The sequence below is a fragment of the Pseudophryne corroboree genome, chromosome 9 (genome assembly GCF_028390025.1).
Source record: "Pseudophryne corroboree isolate aPseCor3 chromosome 9, aPseCor3.hap2, whole genome shotgun sequence".
Classification (NCBI taxonomy): Eukaryota; Metazoa; Chordata; class Amphibia; order Anura; family Myobatrachidae; genus Pseudophryne; species Pseudophryne corroboree.
In genome coordinates, this window is record NC_086452.1 from 365720100 (window position 1) to 365739346 (window position 19247).

Below are 19247 nucleotides of genomic sequence, written 5' to 3' on the forward strand. Positions count from 1 at the left end.
TATAAGTGTTTGGGATGTCGAACTAGCAGGTTGAGGAATAGCTTCTTCCCTTCTGTGATTGTTCGCTTGAATTCTCTGTTTTGCTCATTTTTTTTTATGGTGTATTTTTTTATATGACATGAGAGAACTGTGTGTAATTTCGCTGTACATGTTTCATGTTGTAGTGACAATAAATTATTCCTATCTTATCTTACAAAGGAATTGTGCTCAAGTGCCCTGAGGGGTGACTATTGACTGCTTAGGTGGTTGGAGGGTCCCTTTTGTGTAGTTTTTCTCTTATACAATCTTAACTGTAAAGGTGTGTACACACGGTACGATATTTTCTTCCGATTCTGACTATATAGTCAGAATCGGAAGAAAATATAGTGCAGATTACAAGGTGACAGTCACCTTGCGATCCCGATCCGATGCCGATGCGCGGCCCCGCGCGGTCGGCATCGGCCGAAAAAATAGGCTGTGCAGGCAAGTCAATCCTGACTATGGGTGCATACACACGGTGAGATTCGGACTTATCCGATTCTCACCGTGCGACAGGGGGCCGGGTCGGCACTTAGCCAGTATCGCAAGCACATAATGAGTGTGCTTGCGATGCTGGCTATGTGCGATTTCAATCCTGACTATCTCTTCTATAGAGATAGTCAGGATTGACTTGCCTGCACAGCCTATTTTTTCGGCCGATGCCGACCGCGCGGGGCCGCGCATCGGCATCGGATCGGGATCGCAAGGTGACTGTCACCTTGCGATCTGCACTATATTTTCTTCCGATTCTGACTATATAGTCAGAATCGGAAGAAAATATCGTACCGTGTGTACACACCTTATCTCTATAGAAGAGATAGTCAGGATTGAAATCGCACATAGCCAGCATCGCAAGCACACTCATTATGTGCTTGCGATACTGGCTAAGTGCCGACCCGGCCCCCTGTCGCACGGTGAGAATCGGATAAGTCCGAATCTCACCGTGTGTATGCACCCTATGGGTGTGTACACACGGTGAGATCCTTGCTATGTCCTATTTGTACTTGCGATTTCCCTTGAACTCCCCGGAGGCCAGATAGGACAGATTTTGACTAACTTTTCTTGAGATATAGACTATGTGTGCTTCGATTTTGGCTTATGTGAGATGTCATTGACATGTGAGATGAACTAGATAGTACACCGATCTAGCAAGGATTGACTTGCCTGCACAGCCCATCTTTTCTTACGATGCCGACCTGGCGGGACCGCGCATCGGGATCGCAAGGTGACTTTCACCTTGCGATCTGCACTAACTTTTCTTACGATTTTGACTATATAGTCAAAATCTTAAGAAAAAATCTCACCGTGTGTACACACCCTAATTGTTATTGATTGTACTGTATATATTGTACATATTGTGGTTGTTGTTTTTATACTGTATGTTTAGTGTATATAAAATAAAGGTGCTCTGATACCTAGCTATTGCGTGCTTACTGCTGTGTTCCCAGAACCCACAGCGACCCCGGGGCCCATGCAGAGCTGTGTACGCTGCCTTTCTCAAGGCGCAGAGGAGCGATAGGTGAGAATAATGCGCATATGAACCCAGGGTCGTCACAAGATATACATCTAATCCTGCATCTGCTAACCAGTCTTACAAAAGACTATAAACATTACAAGTTATTGTTTTTATCTTTTTATTAAAGTGTTCATTGTTTTATATACAGTGCCCACATAGCGCTCACTAATATACATATTCGTTGGTCCAGTATGAATAAGAGGAATCAGTATGAGTTACCGACGGGTGGGATGCCAGCTGTCCATATCCTGATAGTGGCATCCTGCCCGCCAGAATGCCATCAGTGAGGCAAGCGCAAAGAGTCCCCTTGCCGGCTCGCAGCGCTTGCCACAGGATCTATTCCCACTCTATGGGTGACGTGGACACCCACGAGTGTGAAAAGTCCTGTTTTTGCCTGAATTCAGCTGGCGGCATTCAGGCGTCAGTATCCTGACCTCTGGGATCCCGACAGCTGGCAAATTGAACACATCTCGAATAAGAACCTTGTCACATTCACATACAAATTTCTATGCATGATAACTGAACATATTTCACTTTGCATCTAAGTTTATATACATTGTTCAAAGCTGCAAAAGTAGCCACGTCCATCCATCCTGCACCTCTCCATCCTGTGTGCAGGCTCTAATTCGCACCTGCAACCATAGGCTTTCTGTGGAGCCGATTGCGGGTGCGACTAGCCACCTCTTGGCGTACTAAGTTGCACCCACGGCAAGTGTGCATGTGCCGCCATGCCGCAGGATGGGTGAGCATGGCTTTATCTGTATGAGTCTTCTTTTGCCAGCTATTTGAGACTCCAAATGGGTCCCTGAATTTACCTCTGTTTACTGACCGAGATCTTGATATGCAAAGGAAAATGCCTCCCTCCATGATGAAACTCATGTCTCTTATATCCCCGGTTCTAAGATGCACCTAAAAGTTTAGTATATGGGTCCCATTTAACATCTAGACATAACCCCTTTAGCACTTGCTAGTTATGTCCTCCTTTTCAGTATTTAACAAAGAGCGCTAAGCTGTCACGGGTGGTCTTCAGTATGCCGAATGTCGGGATCCCGGCGCACAGTATACCGGCGCCGGGATCCCAACACCCGACATACTGACAGCTATTCTCCCTCGTGGGGGTCCACGACCCCCCTGGAGGGAGAATAAATAGCGTAGCGCGCCACCGTGCCCGCAGCGTGGCGAGCGCAGCAAGCCCGCAAGGGGCTTCTTTGCGCTCGCCACACTGTCGGTATGCCGGCGGGCGGGCTCCCGGCGCCGGTATGCTGGTCGCCGGCATACCATACTACACCCGCTGTCACAGTACTGCTTACACCATCTATAGATGTAGATAGCGATTCAGTTCCCATTGCCGGCAATGAGTACCCAGCAACAGCATTGCCAGCTTCAGCGAAACCTTCCAAGCACTGCAGAGTCCCTGTGGATGGGAAGTGTTATGCCAGACTAGCTGATGCACATCACACGGCAGCGGTAGGCTGCCAGCAACAGCGTAGGGGATGCCACCAAGGAGGACATCACTGGACCTCACCAGAGAGAATAGTAAAGATAAGTACCAATGGCATATTCATTATGATCACTGCGAGTTATTCACTGGGGCCCTATACTTATGAATGTTTGTGGCAGCTGTCATTATACAAAGTAATGTATGATTTAGGTTTAGTGGCTCTTACAAGTAAATAAAAACTATGACTGATAAATGTGTGTGGGAAGACGGTAACAGTACCTACCCTGTAGTTGAAGTCAGTTTAGCAATTGAGTACATCCTGGGCCAAATAATAATGACTAGTTTAAGCAATGCTCACCACTCTGGGGCTATTGATATAAATGTATGTTTAATAAACTTGGATTTTCATGTTTCAGGTATGAAATTAAAGACTTATTAAGCCATGCTTTCTTCGCTGAAGACACGGGGGTGAGAGTGGAACTTGCAGAGGAAGACCATGGAAGAAAGTCCTCTATTGCCTTAAGACTTTGGGTAGAAGATGCTAAAAAGTTGAAAGGAAAACCCAAAGATAATGGAGCCATCGAGTTTACTTTTGACCTAGAAAAGGAAACACCAGAAGATGTTGCACTAGAAATGGTATTTTCAAATAATGTCCATTATGCACCAGTCCCTGTAGATGCACATTAGGGGATTTAAAGGGACAAATTGTGTTGTGAATTGGAACATAAATATGAATATAATTCAAGTGTTTGGGTAAACAGGGCTATGTGGGAGAATAAGTTTGCTTACACATCGTGGGCTGCATGGGTGGTCCTCAGAGGTCCCTGTCTCACTCCCTCTCTTATACCTTCTATGAACATGTCTAGTGACCGTTTTGTCCTAAAAAAAAACTTTCCTATGCCTAAATAAGTGAACTGCCATGTCTGCACAGCAGTGCACTGCCAAAAAGGTAACCGCCTCGTGGTGTAGCCATGCCATGTCCGCAGCATCAGTGCCCTTGAATGGTGCCCAAATGTCCCAATGTGGCACGTTCACAACCCACACACCCTGGCCACGTAACTTCTTCATAACAGAGACAAATATTTCTAATGGTATCACTGCCTGAACCCATTGTACATTGCTGTACTTAAGATGCTGTGGATCTCCCTATTCTTAAAAAAAAAAAAAAGTTGCAATATAGGGGCAGATGTATTAAGCCTGGAGAAGTGATAAAGCAGTGATAAGTGCAAGGCGATAACGCGCCAGCCAATCAGCTCCAATATGTAAATTTACAGTTAGGAGCTGATTGGCTGGTGTTTCATCACCTTGCACTTATCACTGCTTTATCACTTCTCCAGGCTTAATACATCTGCCCATTATTTCATTACGTCAGTTGCTACATTTAACACTACTGTGTGGGAGTGGCATCCTATGTATTTTATGTTAAGATTGTTGGTTAATTTGCACTTTGCTTAATATTTGTCCCATTTAGACCCGTCATCATTATAAACAACGTCTATAATCCTAAACGTTGAAGGGTTTACTACACTTTTCCTGTGAAAAGGTGATTTATTTTTTTCCTGTACATATACAGCAACACGAGGACAGTTCAGGAATGATGCCTTTGGCTACTGCTTGCTTTGCTACCTCTATCCTCCTTTATTTCATTATTGAACAGATTTTTTTTTTTATTGTGCTCAGAAGATCAAATATTAGATGCCTGAAAAATAGTTTAACAACAAGCGAAGAAAATAGATTTTTCTAATTGGATCAATAGCGTGTTTGTATTCTAAGAAGAGGACATCAATACTTAGATCAATCATTCCTCTGATTACAGAGAGGATGACGCTCTACAGGGAGATAATGCACGCACAGCACAAGTGGCCAGTAAAGCTGCAATAGCCATCTTATTAACGATGGCCCTTGCTCTGACCCTGCGTAAGCAAATTAATGATGGTTTGAGTCAATGCAGAATACAGTAAATGGAGAATGTGATGTGTGTTTTTTGTTTTTTGAAGACTCCTAAGTTTGCTGCTGTGATCAGCATTACAAATCATTTCCCACGTGTACTGTAGGTTGGTTTTTGTTTCTTAAAGCGCATCCGTTATATCTTATATGGTAGCTATCGTATTTGAAAGAACCAATATTCATTGGAGTGCTGACTGTTTCCTAGAAACCAGTTTCAATTACAGAGGCATACTGTATATGCCTTATTTCTCAGTGATCTGTCCTTAGGGGTTGGGCACAAAACCTTGGCAGTAAAAATCCCGACAGTCAAAATTTCAGCGCGTCCAGCTTAACTCTAATCACCCCCTCCCCCAACTGCAGCCACAGCCTTATCCAAACCTCCCCCAGCCTAACCCTAACCCACCCCCTAGTGCTTAAGCCATACCCCTACCCTAGTACTTCCCTTCGTGATCCATCAAAATCAGCGGCAGCTCCTACCTGGATTGCGGAGGAAAGCTGCCGCTGCCCGTGCTGCCAGGTCCTTGCCACTGGTACCCGCCGCCGGCCTGGTCCCAGCCCCTATACAGTGTAGTTGATACACTGGGATCAGTGCATGCGCAAAACCCCAGCTTCTATGGACTGCATCAGCTGCAGCCCATAGAAGCCAGCTAGGGCTGCCCAGGAAGCCAGCTCTCTGCTAATTGCATCCCGGTCTGTAAGTCCCAAAAGGAGGAAACACCTCCCAATGGGACTGTCTGTAGTGTCTTTGACTGATAGGTAGGACTTCCAATAGGAAGTCACTACCAGTCACAGTGAAGCCAGTGCAGTCATGGACTGCATCTGGATTCACTAATACCTCTTTCACACCGCACAAATAACCCGGTTTCGACCGGTCGGCGTGCGGTGTGAAAGGGGCATAGCCGAACTGGCAATTCAACCCAGGAATAAAGCAGTGTTATACCCAGGTTGAATACCGAGTCAGTGGCTGCGTAAACGGAGTCCCGGGTCGATGCGTCCCGGGACCCGTTTACTACAGCAGGGAGAGGCGGCACGGAGATGATCTCATCTCCCTGCGCCGCCTCCACCTCCGCCCCCCGCTGCTATGGCAACCTGCCCGACATATTGCCGGGTCGGGGAAGCCTGCTGCAGCTGCCAATGCCGGATCCCACCCGGGAAGGACCTGTTTCCAATTTCCGGGTGGGATCCGGCATTGGCAGTGTGAAAGGGGTATTACACTGATCTGGGTGGCCGATTTTACTGGGGAAAGGGGGAGGGGGGGCTGCAGCCCATAGATAAAACCTGCCACTGGCTTGGGATTCTTTCTGATCATTGGGATCCCGACTGCTGGGATCCTGAATACATCCCGTCCTAAGTTCGTAGCATTTTAATAGGCTGTATATTGGTTCAGTCTACCTCTGCTGTGTGTGTAGTAGTTCTGACGCATTACAGAGGTTCTTTTTGTGTGTGTTTTGTTTGTTTCTCTGACGTCCTAAGTGGATGCTGGGACTCCGTAAGGACCATGGGGATTAGCGGCTCCGCAGGAGACTGGGCACAACTAAAGAAAGCTTTAGGACTACCTGGTGTGCACTGGCTCCTCCCACTAAGACCCTCCTCCAGACCTCCGTTAGATTCTTGTGCCCGGCTGAGCTGGATGCACACTAGGGGCTCTCCTGAGCTCCTAGAAAGAAAGTATACTTTAGGTTTTTTATTTTACAGTGAGATCTGCTGGCAACAGACTCACTGCAGCGAGGGACTAAGGGGAGAAGAAGCGAACCTACCTAACTGGTGGTAGCTTGGGCTTCTTAGGCTACTGGACACCATTAGCTCCAGAGGGATCGACCGCATGGAACCGGCCATTGATGTTCGGTCCCGGAGCCGCGCCGCCGGCCCCCTTACAGAGCCAGAAGCAAGAAGTGTTCCGGAAAATCGGCGGCAGAAGACTTCAGTCTTCACCAAGGTAGCGCACAGCACTGCAGCTCACTCCTCACACTCCGGTCACTGATGGGTGCAGGGCGCTGGGGGGGGGGGGGGGGGGGCGCCCTGAGCAGCAATATAAACACCTTGCCTGGCATAATCATCACAATATATAGCCCCAGAGGCTATATATGTGATAAATACCCCTGCCAGAATCCATAAAAAAGCGGGAGAAAAGTCCGCGAAAAAGGGGCGGAGCTATCTCCCTCAGCACACTGGCGCCATTTTCTCTTCACAGTGCAGCTGGAAGACAGCTCCCCAGGCTCTCCCCTGTAGTTTTCAGGCTCAAAGGGTTAAAAAGAGAGGGGGGGCACTAAATTTAGGCGCAATATTGTTTATACAAGCAGCTATTGGGGGAAAAATCACTCAGTTATAGTGTTAATCCCTGCATTATATAGCGCTCTGGTGTGTGCTGGCATACTCTCTCTCTGTCTCCCCAAAGGACTTTGTGGGGTCCTGTCCTCAGTCAGAGCATTCCCTGTGTGTGTGCTGTGTGTCAGTACGGGTGTGTCGACATGTGGGATGAGGAAGGTTACGTGGAGGTGGAGCAGAGGCCGATAAATGGGATGTCGCCCCCTGTGGGGCCGACACCAGAGTGGATGGATAGGTGGAAGGTATTAACCGACAATGTCAACTCCTTACATAGAAGGCTGGATGACGTAAAACAGCTGTGGGACAGCCGGCTTCTCAGCCCGCGCCGGCCAAGGCGTCTCAAAGGCCATCAGGGGCTCAAAAAAGCGCCCGTTACCTCAGATGGCAGACACAGTGTCGACGAGGTTGAGACATATACACAATCCACTAGGAACATCCGTTACATGATCTCGGCAATGAAAAATGTGTTACGCATTTCTGACATGAACCTAAGTACCACATAAAAGGGGTTTTATTTTTGGGGAGAAAAAGCAGCCAGTGTTTTGTTCCCCCATCAGATGAATGAATGAAGTGTGTAAAGTAGCGTGGGTTCACCCGATAAGAAACTGGTCATTTCTAAAAAGTTACTGATGGCGTACCCTTTCCCGCCAGAGGATAGGTCACGTTGGGAGATATCCCTTAGGGTGGATAAGGCGCTCACACGTTTGTCAAAAAAGGTGGCACTGCCGTCTTAGGATACGGCCACCTTGAAGGAGCCTGCTGATAAAAAGCAGGAGGCTATCCTGAAGTCTGTATATACACACTCAGGTTATATACTGAGACCTGCAATTGCCTCAGCATAAATAGTGCTGCTGCAGCGTGGTCTGATACCCAGTCAGATAATATTAATACTCTAAGACAGGGATAATAGTTTGCTAACATAGAGCATATTAAAGACGTCGTCTTAGATATAAAGGATGCACAGAGGGATATTTGCCGGCTGGCATCCAGAATTAATGCAATGTCCATTCTGCCAGGAGGGTATTAGAAACCCGGCAGTGGACAGGTGATGCTGCCTATAAAAGGCACATGGAGATTCTGCCTTATAAGGGTGAGGAATTGTTTGGGGATGGTCTCTGGGACCTCGTATCCACAGCAACAGCTGGGAAGAAAAATGTTTACCTCCAGGTTTCCTCACAGCCTAAGAAAGCACTGTATTTTCAGGCACAGTCCTTTCGGCTTCAGAAAAGCAAGCGGGTCAAAGGCGCTTCCTTTCTGCACAGAGACAGGGGAAGAAGGAAAAAGCTGCACCAGCAGCCAGTTCCCAGGATCAAAAATCTTCCCCTGCTTCCTCTGAGTCCACTGCATGACGTTGGGGCTCCACAGGTGGAGACAGGTGCGGTAGGGGCGTGTCTCGGGAACTTCAGGGACCAGTGGGCTTGCCCACAGGTGGATCCCTAGGTTCTGCAAATAGTATCACAGGGATACAGGCTGGAGTTCGAGGCGACTCCCCCTCGCCGTTACCTCACATCAGCCTTGCCTGCTGCCCTCGGAGAAAGGTAGTACTGGCGGCAATTCACAAGCTGTACTTCCAGCAGGTGAAATCAAGGTACCCCTCCTTCAACAAGGCCGGGGTTACTATTCCAAAATGTTGTGGTACCGAAACCAGACGGTTCGGTGAGACCCATTCTAAAATTGAAAGCCTTGAACACTTATATACGAAGGTTCAAGTTCAAAATGGAATCGCTCAGGGCGATTATTGCAAGCCTGGAGAATTTCATGGTATTACTGGACATCAAGGATGCTTACCTGCATGTCCCTCTTCACCAGGAGTACCTCAAAATTGTGGTACAGGATTGTCATTACCAATTCCAGACGTTGCCGTTGGTCTGTCCCCGTCACAGAAGTATTTACCAAAGTAATGGCCGAAATAATTATCCCGTACTTGGACGATCTCCTTATAAAGGCGAGGTCCAGGGAGCAGTTGTTCGGCGGAGTAGCACTATCTCGGGAAGTGCTACAACAGCACGGCTGGATTCTGAATATTCCAAAGTCGCAGCTGGTTCCTACGACGCGTCTACTGTTCCTGGGTATGGTTCTGGACACAGAACAGGATAAAAAGGGTTTCTCCCGGAGGAGAAGTCCAAGGAGTTGTCGTCTCTAGACAGAGACCTCCTAATACGTATACAGGTGTCGGTGCATCAATGCACGTGAGCCCTGGGAAGGATGGTAGCTTCTTACGAAGAAATACCATTCGCCAGGTCCCATGCAAGGATTTTCCAGTGGGATCTGTTGGACAAGTGGTCCGGATCGCATCTTCAGATGCATCGGCGGATAACCCTGTCTCCAAGGGCCAGGGTGTCGCTGTTGTGGTGGCTGCAGAGTGCTCATCTTCTAGGGGGGCGCAGATTCGGCATACAGGACTGGGTCCTGGTGACCACGGATGCCAGCCTTCGAGGCTGGGGGGCAGTCACACAGGGAAGAAACTTCCAAGGCTATGGAAAAGTCAGGAGACTTCCCTACACATAAATATTCTGGAACTATGGGCCATTTACAATGCCCTAAGTCAGGCTAGACTTCTGCTTCAACACCGGCCGGTGCTGATCCAGTCAGACAACATCACGGCGGTCGCTCATGTAAACCGACAGGGCGGCACAAGAAGCAGGATGGCGATGGCAGAAGCCACAAGGATTCTCCGATGGGCGGAAAATCATGTGTTAGCACTGTCAGCAGTGTTCATTCCCGGAGTGGACAACTGAGAAGCAGACTTTCTCAGAAGACACGACCTCCACCCGGGAGAGTGGGGACTTCATCCAGAAGTTTCCCAAATGATTGTACACCATTGGGAAAGGCCACAGGTGGACATGATGGCGTCCCGCCTCAACAAAAAGCTACAAAGATATTGCGCCAGGTCAAGGGACCCTCAGGCGATAGCTGTGGACGCTCTGGTAACACCGTGGGTGTACCAGTCGGTGTATGTGTTCCTTTCTCTGCCTCTCTTACCCAGGGTAATGAGAATAATAAGAAGGAGAGGAGTAAGAACTATACTCATTGTTCCGGGTTGGCCAAGAAGAGCTTGGTAACCAGAACTCCAAGAAATGATCTCAGAGGACCCATCGCCTCTGCCGCTCAGATAGGACCTGCTGCAGCAGGGGGCCTGTTTGTTCCAAGACGTACCGCGGCTGCGTTTGACGGCATGGCGGTTGAACGCCGGATCCTGAAGGAAAAGGGCATTCCGGAGGAAGTTATCCCTACGCTATTTAAAGCTAGGAAAGAAGTGAATGCAAACCATTATCACCGCATATGGTGGAAATATGTTGCGTGCTGTGAGGCCAGGAAGGCCCCAAAGGAGAAATTTCAGCTAGGTCGATTTCTGCACTTCCTACAGTCAGAGGTGACTATGGGCCTAAAATTGGGTTCCATGAAGGTCCAGATTTCGGCTCTATCGATTTTCTTCCAAAATAGAACTGGCTTCACTGCCTGAAGTTCGGACTTTTGTTAAGGGAGTGCTGCATAGTCAGCCCCCGTTTGTGCCTCAAGTGGCACCGTGGGATCTCAACGTGGTGTTGGATTTCCTGAAGTCGCATTGGGTTGAGCCACTTAAATCCGTTGAGCTACAATACCTCACGTGGAAAGTGGTCATGCTGTGGGCCGTGGCGTCGGCCAGGCGTGTTTCAGAATTGGCGGTTTTGTCATACAAAAGCCCTTATCTGTATTTTATATGGATAAGGCGGAATTGAGGACTCGTTCCCAATTCCTTCCTAAGGTGGTATCAGTTTTTCATGTGAACCAACCTATTGTGGTGCCTGCGGCTACTTGGGACTTGGAGGATTCCAAGTTACTGGACGTAGTCAGGCCCCTGAAAAGTATATGTTTCCAGGACGGCTGGAGTCAGGAAAACTGACTCGCTATTTATCCTGTATGCACCCAACAAGCTGGGTGCTCCTGCTTCTAAGCAGACTATTGCTCGCTGGATCTGTAGCACGATTCAACTTGCACATGCTGCGGCTGGACTGCCGCACCCTAAATCTGTAAAAGCCCATTCCACGAGGAAAGTGGGCTCTTCTTGGGCGGCTGCCCGAGGGGTCTCGGCTTTACAGCTTTGCCGAGCTGTTACTTTGGTCGGGTTCAAACATTTTTGCAACAGTCTACAAGTTTGATACCCTGGCTGAGGAGGACCTAGAGTTTGCTCATTCGGTACTGCAGAGTCATCCGCACTCTCCCGCCCGTTTGGGAGCTTTGGTATAATCCCCATGGTCCTTACGGAGTCCCAGCATCCACTTAGGACGTCAGAGAAAATAAGATTTTACTCACCGGTAAATCTATTTCTCGTAGTCCGTAGTGGATGCTGGGCGCCCATCCCAAGTGCGGATTGTCTGCAATACTTGTTTATAGTTATTGCCTAACTAAAGGTTTATTGTTGAGCCATTTGTTGAGAGGCTCAGTTATATTTCATACTGTTAACTGGGTATAGTATCACAAGTTATACGGTGTGATTGGTGTGGCTGGTATGAGTCTTACCCGGGATTCAAAATCCTTCCTATTTGTGTCAGCTCTTCCGGGCACAGTATCCTAACTGAGGTCTGGAGGAGGGTCTTGGTGGGAGGAGCCAGTGCACACCAGGTAGTCCTAAAGCTTTCTTTAGTTGTGCCCAGTCTCCTGCGGAGCCGCTAATCCCCATGGTCCTTACGGAGTCCCAGCATCCACTACGGACTACCAGAAATAGATTTACCGGTGAGTAAAATCTTATTTTTTTTATTGTGGATTAGAAAATCTGTCATAGCCTTGTCATTTATAGGTTTGTTTTAGGAGAAATTTAGTCTGTAGTTTTGTCTAATTAGCTAAGTGCAACAAATAGATCAATAGGATCAATAACTTAAATAGATAGCAAGGTTTAATAAAGACAAACGTTTTTCCAGTTCAACCTTTCTTTGTATGGGCTAGCAGTATTCATCTCAAAGAGGGAAAAATAATGGAAGGCAGCTGACAATTTATAATGGTAATCATTTTTATTTATGTTGCTTGTCTCAAGTACTCAAAGTGCAGATTAAAACACATGTGATACAAAAAAATAATATATAAACATCTAAACTAAGCCTTTGAGGCCTTTTTTTTTCTAGAAATTAGGCATTAATGAAATGCCTGCATAAACCCTTAGGGGTATATTCAAGTAAAGTCGGATCCATTCCGACATGTATTTGTTGGAATGGATCCGACAACCCCTATTCAATCCCATCTAAAATTCGACTTTTTCAAGTCGAATTTAGATGGGACGCAGAAGAGGAGAAGGGAGGCGAGCCGTGCGGGGACAGCCGGCGTGCATACAGGGAGATCAGCGATACGGAGTAGCGCTGCAGCAGGATGTCACTCAGCCGCCCGACCTCATGGCAGCTTCCACGCGGCTTCAGCAGCGTGCTGGAGCCGGGTGGAAGCTGCCGTGACGTCGGGTGGGTGAGTGACATCCAGCTGCAGCGCTACTGTAGCGCTGATCTCCCTGTATGACCGCCAGCTGTCTCCCTGCGCCCCCCCCCCTCCCCCCTCGCCTCCTCTGGATCCACATCTCAGTCCGACATCATTTTGATGTCGAACTGAGATGGTCGAAAAGGGGGCCAAAATCTGTCGGATTTGGCCCGGTTTTCGTCATCAACACGTGGATCGGCAGCTATTCCGCCGATCCACGTGCTTTTCGACAAGTCGAATTTATCGACTTGTCGAAAAATTTAGCAAAATATTGAATAGGTCGAATCAGGATTCGACCTTAAAAAGTTGAAAACTGCCGTCTTTTCGACAACGGCAGTTTTCGACTTCAATTGAATATACCCCTTAGTCTGGAGTCTGTATGAAGATCTTTAGAGAGTGGTCTTCATAGACTTTGAGAGTCACATCATTGTAAAGAGTTGAAATTTAAAAGCTAAAATCTTGTGCCTCTGATGATGTGTACAAGATGCTATGTACTGCTAATAGTCCTACATCTGCATATCAACATAAGCTAGTGGGGAAAATAAAGAACCAGAAGCTTTTTCACGTACCTCGAAAACCGTGGCTATGTGAGACATTGATTGTCAATAAGCCAATCTGGAAACACATTTGCCATCTTAAATGCAGCCAATGGAGGGAGTAGAGAATTGATGTTATGTGGCAGAAGCAGGGCTGGTTAGGTAACAGTATAGCTGTGGCCCTGTTTCAGCAGTGCAGTTTTTAACATAGTTTCTGAGGTTGAAAAAAGACAATTTGTCCATCGAGTTCAACCTATTAGTGGTCTCCTACGCTGTATTATTGTTAGGACTGATTTTATTTGTTGTGAATGTCGGCCGTTTTGTTTATTCCTCTTTTTCTTTTCTTTTTAACTAGAGTGCGTGATCTAGACTACCCACCATAACCCTTTATATCCTTATCTATTAGGAATTTATCTAGCCCATTCTTAAAAGTAATGACCGAGTTCGCCATCACTACTGGAATTCCAAATACGTATTGTCCTTACTGTGAAGAAACCTTTCCTTCTCTGTGTGTGAAATCTTCTCTAGCCTAAGCAGATGTCCACGTGTCCTTTGTGTTGATCTTACCAAAAACAAATCCTCAGCAAGCTCTGTGTATTGTCCTTTTGTATATTTGTAAATGTTAATAATGCCCCCTCTTAATCTCCTCTTTTCCAGTGTGAACATGTGTAGCCTAACAAGCCTTTCCTCGTATTCTAGCCTCTCCATCCCCTTAATCAAATTAGTCGCCCGTCTCTGAACCTTTTCTAGTTCTAGGATATTCTTTTTGAAGTATAGTGCGCAAAATTGTGCCCAGTATTTGACATGTGGCCTCACTAGGGATTTATATAATGGGAGTACAACACACTCATCCCTTGCATCAGTTCCCCGCTTTATGCATGCTAATACCTTGTTTGCCTTCTTTGCTGCAATCCTACTTTGGGTACTACTGTTAGGTGTTCACATAGATAACAAAACTTAAGTCTTTTTCCAGTACAGAATCCCCCTAGTTTTACCCCATTTAATTTTATCCCATTTTGTTCTTGCTACCAAAGTGTATTACTTTACACTTGTCTGTATTGAACCTCATTCAACATTTTGCTGCCCATGCTTCCAGTTTAAATAAGTCGTTATGAAAAGACTCTGCATCCACCTCCGAATTTATAACCTTGCACAGTTTGGTATCGTCTGCAAAAATTGACACCATGCTCTCAAGACCTACTGCTAGATCATTTATGAAAATGTTGAACAATAATGGTCCAAGTACAGACCCTTATGGCACGCCACTTAGTTCCATTTACCACAGCTCGCTGCTCCCTATTATCCAACCAATTTCTAACCCAAGTGCATATTGTGCTTCCTAGCCCCAGCTCTTGTAGCTTATAGTTAAGTCTCATGTGCGGTACTGTGTCAAGCTTTAGCAAAGTCTATAAAGATTACATCCACCTCCTTACCATGATCTAGGTTCACGCTAACTGTTTCATAAAAGCCTAATAAGTTTGTTTGGCACAATCTGTCCTTTACAAATCCATGTTGGTTCCTATTAATAACCTTTTGGCTTCAAGGAAATTCTGTATACAATCCCTTAAAATACCTTCCAGTAATTTCGCCACTATAGATGTAAGACTTACTGGTCTATAATTACCTGGTTCAGATTTGCTTCCCTTTTTGAATATCGGCACAACTTCTGCTATACGCCAGTCATTGGGAACCATGCCTGATGTAAGTGAGTCATTGAAAATCAAAAATAGCGGTCTTGCTAGTTCGGAGTTTAGCTCCATGTGAACCCTTGGGTGAATTGCGTCGGAACCAGATGATTTATTAATCTTAATTTTTTGTAATCAGTCACAAACTACTTCCTCACTTAAATAAGCACTTAGCAGTGGGACATTATCATTGCTGAGGATATGTTCTAATCCCAGCACCTGGTCCTCTCTTGTGAATACAGATGAGAAAAACTCATTTAGTTTTTCAGCTATGTCGTTATCGTCTTTGATTAAGACGCCCAGCTTGTCCTTTAAAGGGCCAATACTCTCCTTCTTAATCTTTTGCTGTTGATGTATTTAAAAAAAATTTTTGGGGTTTGATTTACTTTCCTTTGATACTAGCTTTTCAGTTTCTACTTTAGCCGCCCTTATTTCTTTTTTGCATATTTTGTTACAATCCTTATACTACTGGAATGACTCCGCTTTCCCGTCTGATTTATATTTTTTGAATGCTCGCCTCTTTTTGCCCATAATTTCCTTAATCTTTTTGTTAAGCCACATAGGTTTGGAATTATTACTCCTTCGTTTGCTGCCCATGGGAATAAATGTACGAGTATAATTATTGAGCAGTGTTTTTAATACCTCCCATATCTCCCTAGTATTTTTTTCCTTGAAACAAAATTTCCCATTCAGTGTCCCTTAAAGCTTCCCTCATCATGTCAGAGTTGGCTTTACTAAAGTTTAGAGTCCTATTTGAGCCTATCTAGGGCTGCTTATGAAAACTGATATTGAAATGAATGTGACCATATTGTAACACTGTTTCCCATGGGTTCCCCTACTATAATATTTGATATCAATTCCCCATTGTTTGTTAATACCAGGTCTATAGGACGAGTAGAGTGCATTGCGGTAGTCAATTGGACTTGTGCATGGAGGAGTGCAGGAAGATCTGAGCAAATCAAATGCTTGGTTATGTCTGTGTTCTTGAGATAAATGGAAATTTGCTCATTGCTTAAAGTGTAATGCCACAATTGATTATGCATATGATCAGAGCTTTGCAACTGTAAATTCCAAACTTTAGGCCACTTGGTTTTGCCCAGATGCAGTCTTGTTATTGATGTTACTTGTTACTCTTGTTATACAAACCTCTGTTTTATCAGCATTTCGTCTCATGTGCTCCTGGAGATCAGCTAAGACAGCCTTTTAGGATAGGTTTTAGGTTCTTAGTACCCTGATAAAATGATAGGTACAGTGGAGACTCAACTGCATGGCAACTTCAAGTGATCCATATTTGATGATATTCACCCTGAAGCAGTATGTACTGTAAGCTGCAAGCAGCTTGGGATAGAGCTTGCATAACAGGAACACACTCTGGGACCTGCAAGTGAAAAATTATTGGAAACAATTATGATCTGCCATCTAGCCCCCAGAAATTATCCAGATTTTTTCCTCTTGAACACTGATAAAACACTCATAACCAATCCTCTGTCTATCCTTTAGTGAGTCATTAGTTGTATTATTATAATTATTTTATTATTCATCTAGCCAACTTTAAATAACTTTTATGCCTAGAATTTTTTTTTCCCTAGAAATTTTTGTTGGCATAAAGTGTAGTACTTGTTTATTTTGCCCATTTCTTGAGAGGACAGTATTCCACTCTACAGTATGACTTTTAATGATTCTACTCTAATCTGATTAAATTTAGCCTTAACTCATGGTTTATAGTACTCCCCTCCAGAATTTTGGTCAAATAGTAGTACACTAAGGGCCTAATTCAAGGTTGATTGCAAAACAACATTGTCCTCTAATGGGCAAAACCTTGTGCACTGCACGTGGGGCAGATATAACATGCGCAGAGAGAGTTAGATTTGTTTGGGTGGGGTGTGTTCCAACTGAAATCTAAATTGCAGTGTAAATATAAAGCAGCCAGTATTTACTCTGCACAGAAACAATATAACCCACCCAGGGGCGTAACTAGAACTGTGTGTGCCCCATAGCAAAATATTTAAAGGCCCCCCCAATTGACACTACAATACAACTAAGGGGAGCAAGGGAAATAGTGCGAAGGGAGTAAGGTAGACAGAGGATGTTAGGGGGAGAAAGAGATAGAGGAGCGTGAAAGAGAGAGAGAGGAGGATTTCATGGAAAAAGAGAGAATGAGAGAAAGAGAAGCAAGAAAGGGAGAGGTTATCAGAGAAAGAAGGGATGAGAGGGGAGAGACAGGACATCAGAGAGAGGGAGTGAGAGAGAGGTGGGAGGAGTTAGAGAGAGGGAGGGAAGCAAGTGGAGTGAGTGTGTGTGTGTTAGGGAGAAAAACGGAGAGAGAGGAATGAGAGAGTGAGAGCGGCATTGCGAGAGAGCGGGAGAATTAAAGGGTGTCAAGGAGAGAGGGGGGGTTTTCAGAGAGAAATAGTGCGTGCGAGAGAAAGAGACAGTGTTGCAGGGAGAGAGAGAGAATGGGGAGCAAGAGAGGGAGGGGAGCGAGTGGGAGAGAGTTAGGAAGAGAAAGAAAGAGAGGGTAACGAGAGAAAGTGTCAGGGAGAGAAAGGGGGTGTCAGGCAGAGAGAGTGCATGTCAGGGAGAGAGAGACTGTCAGAAAGAGAGACAGCATCATGGAGATAGGGAGAGAAAGAGGGAGGGGGAGTGAACAGGAGAGAGACTGGGGGAGGGGGAGTGAGCAGAAGAGAGAATGGGGGGGGAGAGGAAGTGAGCGGGAGAGAGGGTGTGAGCAGGGGGGAGTGGGAGTGAACAGGAGAGGGGGAGGAGGGGGAAGTGAGCAGGAGAGAGGGAGGGGGAAGTGAGCAGGAGAGGGGGTGAGCAGGAGAGAGAGAGGGGGGGAGCAGGTGTGACATTACCTGGTTACTGCACATGCCTCTGATGAGGGCGGCCACTTCACAGCAGTAGGCCCCGCCCCCGTAATACCCACGAATTGCGGCACTGCAGTCCCTGCTGACAGGTAAAGGGTGGGGCAGAGCAGCTGGTGGTGAAGCGGCCGGGCCTCAGAGGTACCGACAGCGTGCAGGGGGAGCTGCGGGCCCTGGAAGCAGCCAGCTGCACCCCCTGCACCCTCGGTAGTTATGCCACTGAACCCACCCAAATGTAACTCTCTCTGCACCTGCAGTGCACATGGTTTTGCCCATTAGAGGAAAGTGTTGTTTTGCAATCAACCTTGAATTAGGCCCTATGTTCATGATTATACATGTGTTTTATTACCTGTGTGTTACATATAACTTATTTGGGTTATTACACAGCCCAATGGTGCTCTTCCTTTTTTTTTTTTTTTCTCTCCTTTTTTTTTCTTTTCTTTTCACCAGTTGGGTAAGATAGTTGTAACAGTTTACATCTTGGTACTTTAAAATCCCACCTACCGTATTTTTCGGACCATAAGACGCACCTGACCATAAGACGCACCTAGTTTTTAGAGGAGGAAAACAGGAAAAAAAATATTCTGAACCAAATAGTGTAATAAGCTTACAATCTATACTGTAGACACAGACATCAGCTTTACAGGCCATTTACATAGAATACGGTACACAGATTTTTCTGGGACAGTGTATGACAGAGGCAGCCACACAAGCACAGCCATAGTCACAGTACAGAGCAGACGAGAACCTTTTTACCTCACAACATACAGATGACGGCGAGGCAGCAGCAGCAATACTTTGGAGGAGGCAAGGGGAGGAAGCGGGGGAGTCACGTGATGCCGCCTTTCAGATGACGGCGAGGCAGCAGTACTTTGGAGGAGGCGAGGGGAGGGAGCGGGGGAGCCACGTGATGCCGCCTCTCAGATGACGGCGAGGCAGCAGTACTTTGGAGGAGGCGAGGGGAGGGAGCGGGGGAGCCACGTGATGCCGCCTCTCGGATGACGGCAAAGCAGCAGCAGCAGACAGGACCCGCCGCTACCCGCACTCGTAACTGCTGCCTCTCCCACCCAGTGCGCTCCCACCCAGCGCATTGAGAGCGCTCCATAAGGTTTTTACCCCTGCTCTGTTATTCGGACCATAAGACGCATATTCGGACCATAAGACGCATGTACTTTTCCCCCCACATTTTTGGGGAGAAAAAGTGCGTCTTATGGTCCGAAAAATACGGTAATTGGAACCCGTTATGCTTCGGTGCCATTTCCCTCAGCATTATTAGTAGACTTTCCGTTCACTCTTTGGGCCTAATTCAGAGTTGATCACAGCAGTTGGGCAAAATCATGTGCAGTGCAGGGAGTGTGGGGGGTGGGGGTGGAGTGGGGTGGGGGAGGGGTGCAGATATAACGTGCAGAGAGAGTTAGATTTGGGTGGGGTGTGTTCAAACTGAAATCTAAATTGCAGTGTAACATAGTAACATAG

General features: G+C 46.4%; 1 protein-coding gene across 1 annotated transcript in view; it reads left to right on the forward strand.

The window, feature by feature from the left end:
• Positions 1–19247, forward strand: part of WNK2 (WNK lysine deficient protein kinase 2) — a 155023-nt gene that overhangs the window by 49004 nt on the left and 86772 nt on the right. The window contains exon 6 of the mRNA XM_063941539.1: positions 3392–3611. Within this exon, the coding sequence (XP_063797609.1) occupies positions 3392–3611 (220 nt within the window). The remainder of the gene's footprint in view (positions 1–3391; positions 3612–19247) is intronic.